At 57.1% G+C, this 12,889-nt stretch overlaps 1 protein-coding gene across 1 annotated transcript; it reads left to right on the forward strand.

Annotated features, from left to right (window-relative positions):
* Window positions 1–3,309: 3,309 nt before the first annotated feature.
* Window positions 3,310–9,932, forward strand: CUNH9orf50 (chromosome unknown C9orf50 homolog). Its single transcript, XM_073905630.1, has 7 exons — window positions 3,310–3,787; window positions 4,294–4,384; window positions 4,488–4,601; window positions 7,140–7,303; window positions 8,892–9,057; window positions 9,237–9,411; window positions 9,719–9,932. The coding sequence occupies exons 1-6, from the start codon at window positions 3,310–3,312 to the stop codon at window positions 9,397–9,399; spliced, it is 1,176 nt and encodes a 391-aa protein (XP_073761731.1). The 3' UTR covers window positions 9,400–9,411; window positions 9,719–9,932.
* Window positions 9,933–12,889: the final 2,957 nt, after the last annotated feature.

The raw sequence follows: 12,889 nt of genomic DNA on the forward strand, positions 1-12,889 counted from the left end.
CGGTATGAAGGGGCGGGAGTTGGGGGGGGAGGGAGCCTTATTCCTCAAATCGTACCCATAACAATTTGCATCTTAAAATAATATACAGATCCACAAAGAAAGAAATACCCTTGACAGTGCCAAGGGGTTGTTACCCCAAATAAACAGAACAAGTACTTGAGGTTTTCCATTCCAAAAAGCCTGCCCTCCCATAGGCTCCTCCCATGTGTAGAAATTTTGGTGGGGTCCCCGAAACAACCTTGATGGACTGTGAGTTTGCAGGTGGGTAGGCCTTGTGAACCTCTCCAAGGCTCAGTCTCCTCTTCTGCCGGTGGTAAATGCGTAAGATAGGGGCGCCTGGGTGGTCCAGCTGGTTAAGCGTCTGCCTTCGGCTCAGGTCATGATCCCGGGGTCCTGGGATTGAGACCCCCATGGGGCTCCCTGCTCAGCGGGGAGTCTGCTTCTCCCTCTGCCTGCAGCTCCCCCTGCTTGTGTTCCCTCTCTCTATCAAATAAATTAAAAAAAAAAAAATGGATAAGATATTGCAGGTCAAGCCTTCAGCACTGTGCCTGCAGCGGGCTCTCAGTAAGCACAATATTTATGATAAGCTCATTTTTCCTAAACCGATGCCCTGGTCTCAGATTTACAGTGCCCTCCTCTGGGAGGAGGAGATTGGCACACAGGAGATTCTTAAAAGTGTGCTTGCTGGAGCGCCTGGGTGGCTTAGTCAGTTAAGCCTGTGCCTTCGGCTCCAGTCCTGGGCCCAGGGTCCTGGAATCGAGCCCCGCATCGGGCTCTCTGCTCAGCGGGGAGCCTGCTCTCCCTCTCCCTCTGCCTGCAGCTCCCCCTGCTTGTGCTCTCTCTCTGTCAAATAATAAATAAATAAAATCGTATAAAAAAATTGTGTTTGCTCTAACAAAGTGAAAGCTATGGGGGGGGGAGTGCTGACTGCTGTTGAGTCCCCTAAATCTGGTTATGTATATATTATATGGCATCCTCTCCACAGTACCCCCGGTCAGACTTGGTTCCCCTGGCCTGGGCCCTTCTCTCAAGCTTGATTGTCCATGTCTCTAAGGGAAGGGGATAAACCCTGAAAAATCTCAAGTGCTGGGTGTGTCTATAATCTTCCTTTGGGGGCAGCTCTGAGCCCAGCTCTTTTAGGGGTGCCTAAAAATCCACCCCCACCTTTTTTTCCCGTCAATGGAAGAGAAAGTCCCTTCCCTACACCTGGACTCTGAGGCCTTTCCAGATCTGGACAGCCCTGACCTCAAAGCCTCTTGCATCTCTGAATTCCCAAGCCTTGCACTCAGTAGTTGGTCAAGAAATGTTTGCAGCATGCAAGAGCTGGAGGGCTCCTTAGAAATCATCTAGTTAGTCCGGTGTTCCTCATCCATTTTTTAAAAAAACCCGCATGCTCTTAGAATAAATATAAGAAATGTTCACCTTTCCCACTCTATATTCTAACTTCCTGAGGTATATGCCCTTCCATCCCTCGTTGAGGAGTATTTGCAGAGAATGGAAATGCATCAGCTATGATGCCTCCTCCAGGCAGACTCATAAAACTGTAACATGATACCATGGCAGCAAAAGTACTGGTCCAAACAATCCTTCTCCCCCACTCAAGTTTCACAGTACAGGCTTCTCCCCTGCCTCCTCCCAGCCGAGAGTCCCAGATGGAGCCCTGAGGACGGACAAACTCATCCAGCATTGCGTAGCAAACGGAAGCAGAGCCTGGATTTGAAATCAGTTCCCTTCCAGGCCCACTGCATTCTTACTGCTGTACTTCCAGAGCTGCCCAGCCCAAACTTGACCCACCTGGGCATCCCAGACCCAGAGAGGGGAGTGGGACCCCGGGCCCTCCGCCCCTGGCTTGGGCCTGGTTGCCCTTGTCAGGGGTTCCACCACCCCCTTGTGAGTGCAGCCTTGACTTCCTGAGCACAAAGCCCCACCTTCTGTCTCCAGGCCCACTGTTCCTCCCATGGCCTTGGGTGAGGGGCGGATCACAATGACCCTGAAGAGGCCCAGGAGGCAGCAGGGAGTGTCCAGCAGAGGGACCAGGCTGGGAAGATGGGGTCTCCCAAGGACCAGCCCACTGGTTAGGGGGCTCTAAACTCAAGGGACCTTCTCTGGACCCACCCAGAAGCCCCCTGCGGTGAGTGTGACACCAGGAGACAGCTCAGAGCTGAAACAATCTGGGAGTGGGGTACGATAGGGAGGAAGCAGGCTCCAAGACCCCCCAGTGTCAGAAGCTGGGGGCAAGTGTGGGGCTCTGTCTCCCAAAGGGCACGTTTGTTAAAAATATGTGTCTTGGGGCTCTTGGCTGAGTAGCTCTGGTAGAGCTTGCCACTCTTGATCTCGGGGTTGTGAGTTCGAGCCCCACGTTGGGGGTAGAGATTACTTAAAAATAAAATCTTAAAAAAGAAAATATATGTCTTGGCCCCACCCCAGACCTACTGAGTCAGAATCTGGGGCATCTGTATTTTCAAGAAGCTCTCCACCCAAGGGGCCCTGAGGCCCCAGCAGGACTGGGCAACCGCTGGGCAGGTCTCTCCTTTGGAGCTGGTTCCAGGTTTCCTAATTCCCAGGGGAGTGCTAATAGCATAATAGGACTTGAACACTCCAGTGGGCTAAGTCACAAGGGAGCAGGTGCTCTGTTAACCCCATTCTACAGATAAGGGCACTGAGAGAAGTTAATCAATTGGCTTGTCCAAGGTTGCAAAGCTAATAAGTAGTGGGACTCAGACTAAATCCTAAATAATAATAATTTTTTTAAAGATTTTATTTATTTATTCGAGAGAGAGAGAATGAGAGATAGAGAGCATGAGAGGGGGGAGGGTCAGAGGGAGAAGCAGGCTCCCTCCTGCGCAGGGAGCCCGATGCGGGACTCGATCCCGGGACTCCAGGATCATGACCTGAGCCGAAGGCAGTCGCTTAACCAACTGAGCCACCCAGGCGCCCCTAAATAATAATAATTTTAAAATAATAATAACAACAATAGTAATAGCAGCTAGCCTTTCGTTGAGCACGAACAGCGTGCCTGGCACTATTCTATGCCATTTACACGCGCTCGCGCCTCTAAACGTCACAGCAACGCAGAAAGGTGTGTACTCTCACGTGACCATTTTGCAGGTGAGGAAACAGAGGCTGAGCGAGGTCTGGCCTGAAGCCACTCGCTGCCTGACGAGGCAGTGGTGTTACTCCCAAACCACAAGGAACCACCCCCTCCGGGCACTATGGCCTGGGGGCTGGCCTATGCCCTCCGCTTCACTTCGCACGGCACCCCCCGCCCCACTGGAATGAGGATGCCCTGAGCTGAGCGCAGGGCCAGACATGCCCCGGCGTCCCCCCAATCCCGGGACCCAACAGGTGGCGCCCAAGGGGCTCCCCCGCGACGGCGCTCGCGGAAGGAAAGATCCGCTACTGCCCAGGCTGCCCCCGCCCCAGCTCCGCGGGTTCCCCGGCGGCTTGAGGGCCTCGGAGGGCGGCGGCGCGTGGTGGCCGGGCGGCTGCTCGCACCCAGAGCTGGGGCTGGGCGTCAGGAGCCCCTCGCCGCGCCTGCCCGCCCTGCCCACCCTGGCCCAGCGGGCGGCGCAGAACCCGACAAGGCTGAGGTCGCTCCTGCTGCCGCCCCTGCTCCTGGCCGGTGCGCCCCGGGAACTCGCACCCCGGCGCACGGGGCCTGGAGAGCGCGAGGATTCCTGCCGGGGCGCGGCCACCCTGCGCGCCCTCCTAGGAAAGTTCCTCCCCGGCAAGTGCCGGGAGCTCCTGCAGCAGCTGCGGGCAGAGCACGCGGAACCCCGGCCTCCGAGTGAGGCCCCGCCCGGGACCCCAGGGGGCGGGGCAAGGGCGGGGCGGAGTCATTTCCGGGATGGACGCAGCTACTGTTGGTGGAGTAGGCCTGGCAGAGCCCTGGCAACGACCCCTCGAGGGCGGGTCTACCAAACCCCCTCTTGTACAGTTGAGGAAACTGAGACCCAAGGCCCTATAACTAGAAAGAGCCTAGGGGCGCCTGGGTGGCTCAGTTGGTTAAGCGACTGCCTTCGGCTCAGGTCATGATCCCAGGGTCCTGGGATCGAGCCCCGCATCGGGCTCCCTGCTCGGCTAGAAGCCTGCTTCTCCCTCTCCCACTACCCCCGCTTGTGTTCCCTCTCTCTGTCTCTCTCTCTCTCTCTGTCTCTGTCTCTCTCTCTCTCTCTCTCTCTCCTGTCAATTAAATAAATAAATAAAATCTTAAAAAAGAAAAAAAAGAGCCTAGTAAGGACTGTCCCCAAGCAAAGGCTCATATAGCTATTTCCACCTTCTCCTGGCTCCCAGCACCCTCAGCATCACAACCAAAAAGGAGTGTGTCAGAGCACTGCCACCATTCCCTCCGGTGTCCCCACGATTCCTTCCTTCCAGACCTGCGGTAAGTGTCAAGTTACCCACTGGTGGGGACAGGGTTGCCAACAGTGCTCTGAGGATGGGGGACCCTGACCACTCATGCCACGTGTGGCTTGTTTGTCTTCAAGGGGCCAGTCATGGTATTTCCAGAATAGTCTTAAGAAGATTTTGCTCCATCAGATACCTGCCCTGGGGACCCTGAGGAGAGATCACTCACAGTTCACCCTCAGGAAGGCCAACCAGTAAGTTACAGGAGACTGGAGGTAGGGGGCTGGGGAGAAAGAGCATTTCTTCTTTTCTTTCCTCCTGTCTCTCATCCATGAATTTATCCATCTGTCCACCTGTACATCCGTCTATGTGTCCATCCGTGAATCAGGTCTTCTGACAAACCATTCATAAACCATCTATGAATCCACCCATCCATCTATCCATCCATCCATCCATCCGTCTATCCACTTACCTATCAATACATAGATCTATCCCAGAGCAGGTCTCCTCCCAACCTATCCAAGGATTATCCATCAACATCTATGAATCCATCCACCCATTCATCAGGTCTTCTGCCAACATATTCATAATCCATCCATGAATCCATTCAGATATTCCTGCTCTCATTCACCTATCCATCCCTGCATACATCTTCTCTGTGAACCAGGTCTTCTACAACCCATCCATTGGAATCTCTCCATCCATCCATTCATCCATCTAGCCAGTCATCTTTCTAACCAGAAACTCTGATGATTCTATCCACCTGTCCATGAATTCAATGATCAGTCATCTACAGATCCTTCCATGCACTTGTAAATCCAGGGCACTGTCCATCTATAACTTGTCATGAAGCCATCTACGAGTCCACACACTCGCCATATACAGAGGCATTCATCCACCAGCCATACATCCACCCATCCTCCTAACATCCAGTCCTTCTATTCAGACCTTTTCATTAACTCATTCAGGAGTCCATCTATCCACGAACCCACCCACCCAGTCTTCCATCCTTTTACCCATCCCACCATTCATTCGTCCATTTCTTCCTCTAACTTTTATTAGGTTTTGCTATATGTCAGATATCGGGGGAAATGAGATAAGGGATGGAGATAGGAGAAGAGCCTGGGCATTAGAGCTTACCTGGACCTCGATGCCATAGCTCTAATGAAGGGGGAAAAGAATGCAGAAAAAACTCCTTCAGCATAAACAGGCTTAAACCGAGGTGAAAGGTGAAGAGCATTGCCCATGGGTTTTTAAGACCAAAGAGAGTAAATACACAACATACATGCCATTCCTTCTCCTTCTGGACCCATGCCTGACAGTACTATTCGATCCCAGCATTTTCCCGCCACTGGGCCTCGAACCCTTCTGGACACAGTGCTCCAGGCCGACACCACCGATGGCTCAGAGAAGGTGCCAGAAGTGAAACACATTTGCCGAGCCAGGAACTTTAAATCAATCAAATAAACACACTATGTCTCACAAGATATAATAAATAAAAGTATGGAACTCGTTATCTCAAATATGACAAACAGCAGGGGTGGACGCAGTCACGGTGTTTCACATTTAAGAGCTAATACTTGAGCACCTCGTGGTGTGTGCGATTCCCTGGTAGGCCCTGCAGGGGACACCAGGGTGGATGGGAATGGGCTCCAGCAGCCTCTGATAGGAGAAGCTGAGATCTCAGTCCCCTGGGCAGAGCCAGGGTGCACCTGTGTCTAGCTCTGAGGCCAGCACAGGCCAGGGGTTGATAAGCAGACAACTAACTGTTGGCTCACTAGGTCTGGGACATCTCCCGGCTGCCTGGCTCTTTTGTGGGCTGATGAAAGTACCCCTTACGTGTCCGCACAGACATAAAGATGTAGTCAGATAAATGGATGCAGATACATCAATACGTGTGCCCTTAAGGTTGAACGTGGCATTTCTGAATAACAGAGCCATGGATGGATCAAGCAGGGCCTCCCGCAGCCTTGCCCTTGAGGCTGAAATTAATAAATGTAACAATAACAGAATGCCCTTTACTGAGCGCGGGCCCCATGCCAGGCCTTGTACTAGATGCCTCCCGTAAGTTATTTGATACTTACCAAACTCTTAGAAGGAGGCTATTATCGTGCTTACACGATATAATACATAACTGAGCAGGGAAGACTGCAAAATGGGGGACTCGAGTGTGGTCTGCCCAAACTCACGTGCGTGGGTAGAGGCGCAGCTGAGACTCATTATAAGAATAGCTTGACGTCAGAGAGGCTTACTCTGGGCACCACACACTTATTTCATCTTGCCACCCCATGGGGTGGGCACAAGGATGATCCCCATTTTACAGATAAAGAAACTGAGGCTTAAAAGAGTTAGGGTTGAAACCCAGGCGTTCTTGACGCTCAAGTTCATATCCTTCTTCCCTCTGCTGAATTGCTTGATATATAGGATTGCCAGCTCTGGAACTAAGATTCAAATCTTGGCTCAAAAAAAAAAAAAAAAAAAAATCTTGGCTCTACCCGTTACCGGCTGCGTGACCTTGGGCAAGTTGCAAAACATCTCTGTGCCACAGTGTGCTCATCTGTAAAATGAGAACAACAGTCATGTTTCCCCGGTTGTGCGGGTGTAACGGGCTGATGCGTGTTGCATGCATGATCCACTGCCTGGCAGGCATGAAGTACTCCCAGAAGAGGCCAGACACTGTGGGTGTCAGGATACACAGCGAGCGCTGGTCCAGTGGACGTGTGTTGTTGGGGTGGAATGTGGGGCTGGGGGCTCAGGCCTTGACCCTCCCCTGCCCCTCTCGTCTCTCTCAGCAGGCCCCACGGTGCACAGGTCCCCAAGCTCAAGGCTGTGCTCACCCACAGCTCCTCGGGGGCAGGCTCAGGACAGTGCAGACGGTTTTGCCCCTTCCGAGTGCGATTCGCCGATGAGACCCTGCGGGACACGGCGCTCCGCTACTGGGAGCGGAGCTGTGTAGGTAAGCAGATGGGGCAGGGCGCCCCAGGACTCAAAAGTTCCAGCCTGGAGCCCAGAGAGCAGAGACTGTGGCCCTGGGTCCTGGGAGTAAGGGCCAGCCTGCAGAGGCTAGGAATCCACTGGCTCTGCCGAGAAGGGGCCTGAACTGGCTTCTCCAGAAAGTGTCAGGAGGGCCTCGAAGACCAAGGAGAGGGTCCGAGGTCCCGCAGAGGTGTCCCAACATGGGTGGCACCGGGGAGCAGTCACAGTGGAGGAAACAATGGCTGCCCAGGCCTGGCCACCACTGAAGACTTTCTTGCTGCCACGGGTTCCCACGTGCCACAGCTGCCCACCTTGGAAGACACACACACACACAGCCTCCCACCTCCCACGTCTGGCCCCCTCCATGGCCTACAGGGACTGAAGCAGGTGGCAAGGCACTTAGAGCATCTTCTTCCCATATCCATGAAGGCCTGCCTGGCTGAGGAGTTGCCCAGAAAGGTCCAGAAGACCAAACCTTCTCTCTGGGGAAGTCTGGCACTGGCTGGTCCAGCAAAGAAGCTAGGAACCACCAGGCCCGGGTTCTGAGATGGAAGTTTGCCCTCGGCTCCTTGGGGATGGATGTGGTGGTGTCTGCTTTGGCACAGTTTCCAGTGTTTTCTGAAGTGGGTGTCAAGAAGCAGGTGGGAAGAATGCGTGTCCTTGCTCTGGTATAACCTTTACCAAGCCCCCCGCCCCTCTCTCCATCAGCCCAGCCTCTTCACTTCTCAGGAGCTAGCAGCCCCAGGGCCTCCAAGAGCTTGCATCTATTTATTGACCAAGTACTGTGTGCAGTTTCGGGAAACGTGGCTGTTCCAAAGCCTAGCTGTGGGTAAAGCCCTAAAATCCAGGATCCTTGCTGATTCAGGAGGGACCCTACCCAGGCCCCTTAGGGTCATAGGAAGTTGGAAATAGAAGCTGCAGTTTTGTCCAGCTTCTTGTTGTTTGACGGGGAAGCCAAAGCTTCCGAGAGCAGGTGACACAGCAGCCGAGAAGAGAGGCCGGGGTGCTCCCAGGGAGAAACCGTTTCATGGGAATGGCAGCTAGCTAGCTCAGGAGAAGCTTCCTTGGGGCCCAGTGGCCACAGGAGCTGTGGTCACATCCCAGGGCACCAGAGTGGGGCTCTCTCGGCTGACTGCTTCCCAGCCCTTTCCATCCGGAGGCAGCCATTGGGGAACTTGGGGCCCCTGACCAGCCGGAAGGGCAGCTATCGGGCAGGGAAGAGTCCTAACCCCTCCATTCCTGCGGGAGTCTCAGCATTGTCTCTGAATTTCCACGGTGGCGTGACTGGCCTTCCCACTATGGGAAAGAAGGCCCATTTGGGCCTGCAGTAGGAGTGGGTATGTGGGGGGGGGCACAGTTTGGGTGGTAAAGGCAGAAACAGTCACGCAAGATAGTTTTAAAACCTGAGCCTTCTCTGGAGACAGCCATAAGGCACTGGGGAGCCTTGGGTTGCCATGGAGACAGGGCTGTGCCCGGCCTTGCCTGCCAGAGAGGGAGGAGGGGAGAGTGGGGGTGTCGGTACACCCCCGCCCCAGGTAGAGATCTCACTGGAGCTCTCTCTCCTCCAGTCCGGCAGGGTACCATTGAGAATGGGATAGCTCCGCAGTCAATGACATCAGAAGGGGTGTTCGGGAGTGTCGGGAGATGGCTGGAGAGTTCGCCCAAAGCCCTGTGCCCCAGGGCCAAGGAGGAGGCCATGGCCAACATCTCGTTCGGCTGGGACTGCCCTGGCCTGTGAGGCTTTGGGGAAGGGGACGGGATTCATAGGCATTGCCAGGCACCCCCTCCTCACCCTGTAGACGACCCCATCCAGCAGCAGGCAGGCCAAGGGTCGCAGCCTTGAGGGCCCTGCCAGCCATGGATGGACGTGGGATTCAGGGTCCATGCAGCTCACAGGCTCCTGTCCCCCTCAGGCCCATCCAGGAGCCACCGGGTCACCTCTCTGAGGATGCCTCCGTGAAGAGCAGCCTGCCCTGCATCCCCAGGGCCACCACACAGAGGCCACGAGGTGACCTCCAAACCTTGCTGGACACCGACAACATCCTGGGGCAGGAGGGCAAATCGCCCTGCTCCTAGAGCCGGAAGCTGGTGAGTACCTGCTGACAGCCAGCCACCCGGAGAACCCCTGCCCAGTGGGGTGGCTGGGGTACCAGGTGAAGCCTCCTTGCACATGGCTAAGGGCTGGGCTCTCGCTCTGAGCTGGGTTTGGATTCCCAGCCCCATACTTGCAAGCACTGGGGTCTTTTTGCATTTGCATTCCCTCATCTGTACAATGGGGCTGACCCCCGTGCCTGCCCCCTTGGGCTGGGGTATAGAATCCCCCTGGGCCCAGGGAGCCACGTCTCCAGCCCAGAGGGACCCCACAGCCTCCAGCTGGTCCTCCTGGTCTCTGTAGGAATCCTTCCTGCCCAGCTTGGTGCTGCACACCGTCCTGAAGCGAGGATGCCCTAAGGGCTACCAGCCCCTCCTGCCTTCCATGACACCACAGGAGGCTCCCAGGTGAATGTCTGCTGGAGCCCAAGCCCATGGGCTTGGACGCGGGCCAGGGGGTGAAGAGAGGCCTTTCTCACCCCACAAATAAACATGCATTCCAGATGGCTGGGACCTGCCACCACGTCTCACCCCACAAGCCTCTCTAGGTGCCAGGGGTCCTGGATCAGGGAGGGGGAGAGGACAAAGTCATGGCTGGGATGAGGCTGAGGGGTGGGGGCAAGCCATCGTCAGGGGCTAGGACTTGTTCCAGGTGAACCCCTCTTCTGGGAAGGGGGAGGCCCTGCCACACACTTCAAACCTGGGACCAAGCTTCTGTCAACCTAGATCAACCCACACCTGAAACAGGCACCTGCCCTGAGCCCCGAGCCCCGGCCCCAGCTTCCGTCTTTGACTGGAACCAAAGGCTACTTGCTGACCTCCACCGGGCAGCAAGGGTGTCCCGACTCCAACGGGGTGGACAAACGTTTGTCTTCTGCATTCCCCAGGTCCCTGGAGGGCAAGCATCCAGGGTGGGTGGGGACTAGATGTTTCTCTCCTAGTGGTGGAGGGAGGAGGAGTGGGCAGTGTTTAAAATCACATCAAGAGGTGGCAAAAGACCGGGTGGCGTTGGTCCGACCGCTGCACTGACTCAGCATCGCCAGCCCCATACTCCCGGCGGCCAGGTTTGGCCCTGCCACACCTGGGTTCCAATCTCCTGGGCGAAGCTTAAGCCCCCTCCCCTCTGCCCAAGCAGCGCTTTGGCCCCAAACCCCTCGCCAAGCCGAGGATCCAGGTCTTTATCGCCACCTCCTGGCCAGTGAGGAAACAGCCACGGAATCCACACCCAGGCACCCTGCAGAATAGGGAAGGATGGGATGGGGGGTGCTGGGCAGGGGACAGGCGGTGCGGATCTTAGGGCCAGGAGGGTCGTGGGTGGGAAGGATCTGCTTTGCAGGGGTGCTCTGCTGCCAGAAGAAAGGCCACAGATCTAGGCAGTATGGAGAAACCCTGTGGTGGATGGGATGGGCGCCACTCCTACAACTCCCCTTCCCTGGGGACTGAATGGGGTTTCGATCCCAGGGATGACTCCCCTCCGTCCCCTTTCCTGCGCTTTCACGGCACCCCCACCCCGCCCTAGTATTTCCATTTCCTGGAGAGCCTTGATTCTACCGCGCCCCCGCCCCCATGACCTTGCGTGTGTGTCACCCCGCCTCGCCCTCTCTGAGCCTCAGTTTCTCCCCAAGGGCCGCGGCGGGCCCTCGCCCCGCCGCCCGCTGAAGCGCCGCGCCGCGCCCACGCGGGGGCAGTGTTGGCCTGGCTTTGGCGCCGCCCTGCGCGGCAGAAACTTCTCAGCCTCCAGCTCGGGGGTCGGAAACTTTTCCCCTCGCGCTGCGCTCGCGGCTCCCGCCCGCGCCCTCCTCCCGCCGCGGGCCCGCGCCGCCGCCTTCCACCTGCCCCGGGGTCGCGGCGGGGCCTGGGGGGGACGCCCCGCTCCCCACCCCACCCCCCAACTTCTCCTTGCTGCCTTTGGTTGCAGTTAAGCAAAAAACTGCTAAGCTGGCATCGCGCGGCCAACGACGAGCCTGGAAATCGAGGCCCGCATGGAGCGCACGGGCGATGGGGGCGCGGGGCGGCCGGGACCAGGCCCCCTGTGGCGACTGGGGCGGGGCGAGGGGCGCCGCGCTGCCACCTTCCCCCCGCCCCTCCCCCCGGGGGCCCGCCCCTCCCCGCCTCCCTGCCGCCCCTTCCCCGCGCGGGGCTCTGCTCTTCCTCTCCGGCCGGCCTGCTCTCCTGCCTTCTCTCCGCCCCCACTACCCGCCCCGACGGCATGGATTCTGTGTCCAGAGGACCTTGAGCGTGGGCCCTGAGCCTCACACCTGCCACTCACAGCACAGACACACACACAGGGACACCCGCCCACAGGCCCACTGGACGCAGGGCGCACGGGCCACCACGCGCGCGCGCGCACACACACACACACCACGGAGATGCACAGCACACAGAGACCACGCGCGCGCACACACACACACACCACACACGGCAGAGAAACACCGGAGACACACGAACATCAGACACACTCTACAGACACCAGAGAAACACGGCACAGAGACGCCGCGCACACAAAGACCCAGAGCACACACAGCTAGAAGCACACTCACTCACGCATAGCCTCCCAGCGACCCCTGCCCCCCAAATTCCCGGTTGTCTTCCCCACTGCTGTGGGTCACCCATGCCCCTGAGTGTACTTGAACCTGGGGTGAGCCGCCAGGAGGGCGGGGAGGAGGGAGGGAGTGCTGCGTGGGGTGGATCCCTTTCCAGCGGCCCCCCAGGTTCCCAGTCTCTCACTCCTCCGGGACAGCACCCAGGGGCCTCTCCCCAGGGATGCCGATAGGGCCCTTTTTACTGGGACATTTCCACTCAGGGCTGGCAGATGGCCAGCCCCTCCTGGGCTCCAGGCAGCAGCATGTCGGGAAAGCCAGGAAAGTGGCCCTGGTGGCTTCGGCTCCCCCATAACCCTGCCCCCCCCCCGCGCCCTCCCCCTGGGGTGGTGGGGCAGGGCAGGTGTACCCCCCCCCACTCATCCCAGCTCTTCCCGTTCCTGTCTGCCATCTCACCCTGAGTGATCATATCCCGGGATCCCATTCCATCCCTGCACCACGGACCCCGCCCTGGGCCCTGTGCAGACCTACGCTGGCGGGATGGGGGCAGCGGGGGGCTGGGTCTAGCTGGTGGGTGGCAGAGAGGAAGGAATGATTCCCTATCCAGGGCAAAAGGCAGTGATGGAGAGGCAGGAAAATCACCGCTCCTCCCCGCTCCCCCACAGTGCTCCCTTCCTCCCTCCTTGGACCTCTCCACCCAACGAGAGCATCTCCTGAGCCCCGCTTGCTGATAAGGACTCCAAGGCCCAGAGAGGTTAGCGGGATTTGCTGAGGCTGGCACAGCCCTGGGAGCTGGGACTAGGTCCGCACGTGTCCTGCCCCAGCGCCCAGCCTCCAGCTCTTCTCTCATAAGCTACTCTTTTTTTTTTTTTTTTAAGTTTGTTTTTTTTTATTTATTTTTTTATTTGACAGAGGGAGACACAGCGAGAGGGGGA

This window comes from Callorhinus ursinus, unplaced genomic scaffold, assembly GCF_003265705.2.
Source record: "Callorhinus ursinus isolate GAN/ISIS: 27379988/994484 unplaced genomic scaffold, GSC_fseal_2.0 scaffold24, whole genome shotgun sequence".
Classification (NCBI taxonomy): domain Eukaryota; kingdom Metazoa; phylum Chordata; class Mammalia; order Carnivora; family Otariidae; genus Callorhinus; species Callorhinus ursinus.

What these genes read in the sequence shown, in the direction of transcription:
- CUNH9orf50 (XM_073905630.1), top strand. Translation starts at nt 3,310, where the DNA reads ATGCCCCGGCGTCCCCCCAATCCCGGGACCCAACAGGTGGCGCCCAAG. An exon ending in CGCGGAACCCCGGCCTCCGA is followed by an intron (nt 3,788 to 4,293) that starts GTGAGGCCCCGC and finishes CCTGGCTCCCAG; the next exon opens with CACCCTCAGCATCACAACCA. An exon ending in ACCCTCAGGAAGGCCAACCA is followed by an intron (nt 4,602 to 7,139) that starts GTAAGTTACAGG and finishes CGTCTCTCTCAG; the next exon opens with CAGGCCCCACGGTGCACAGG.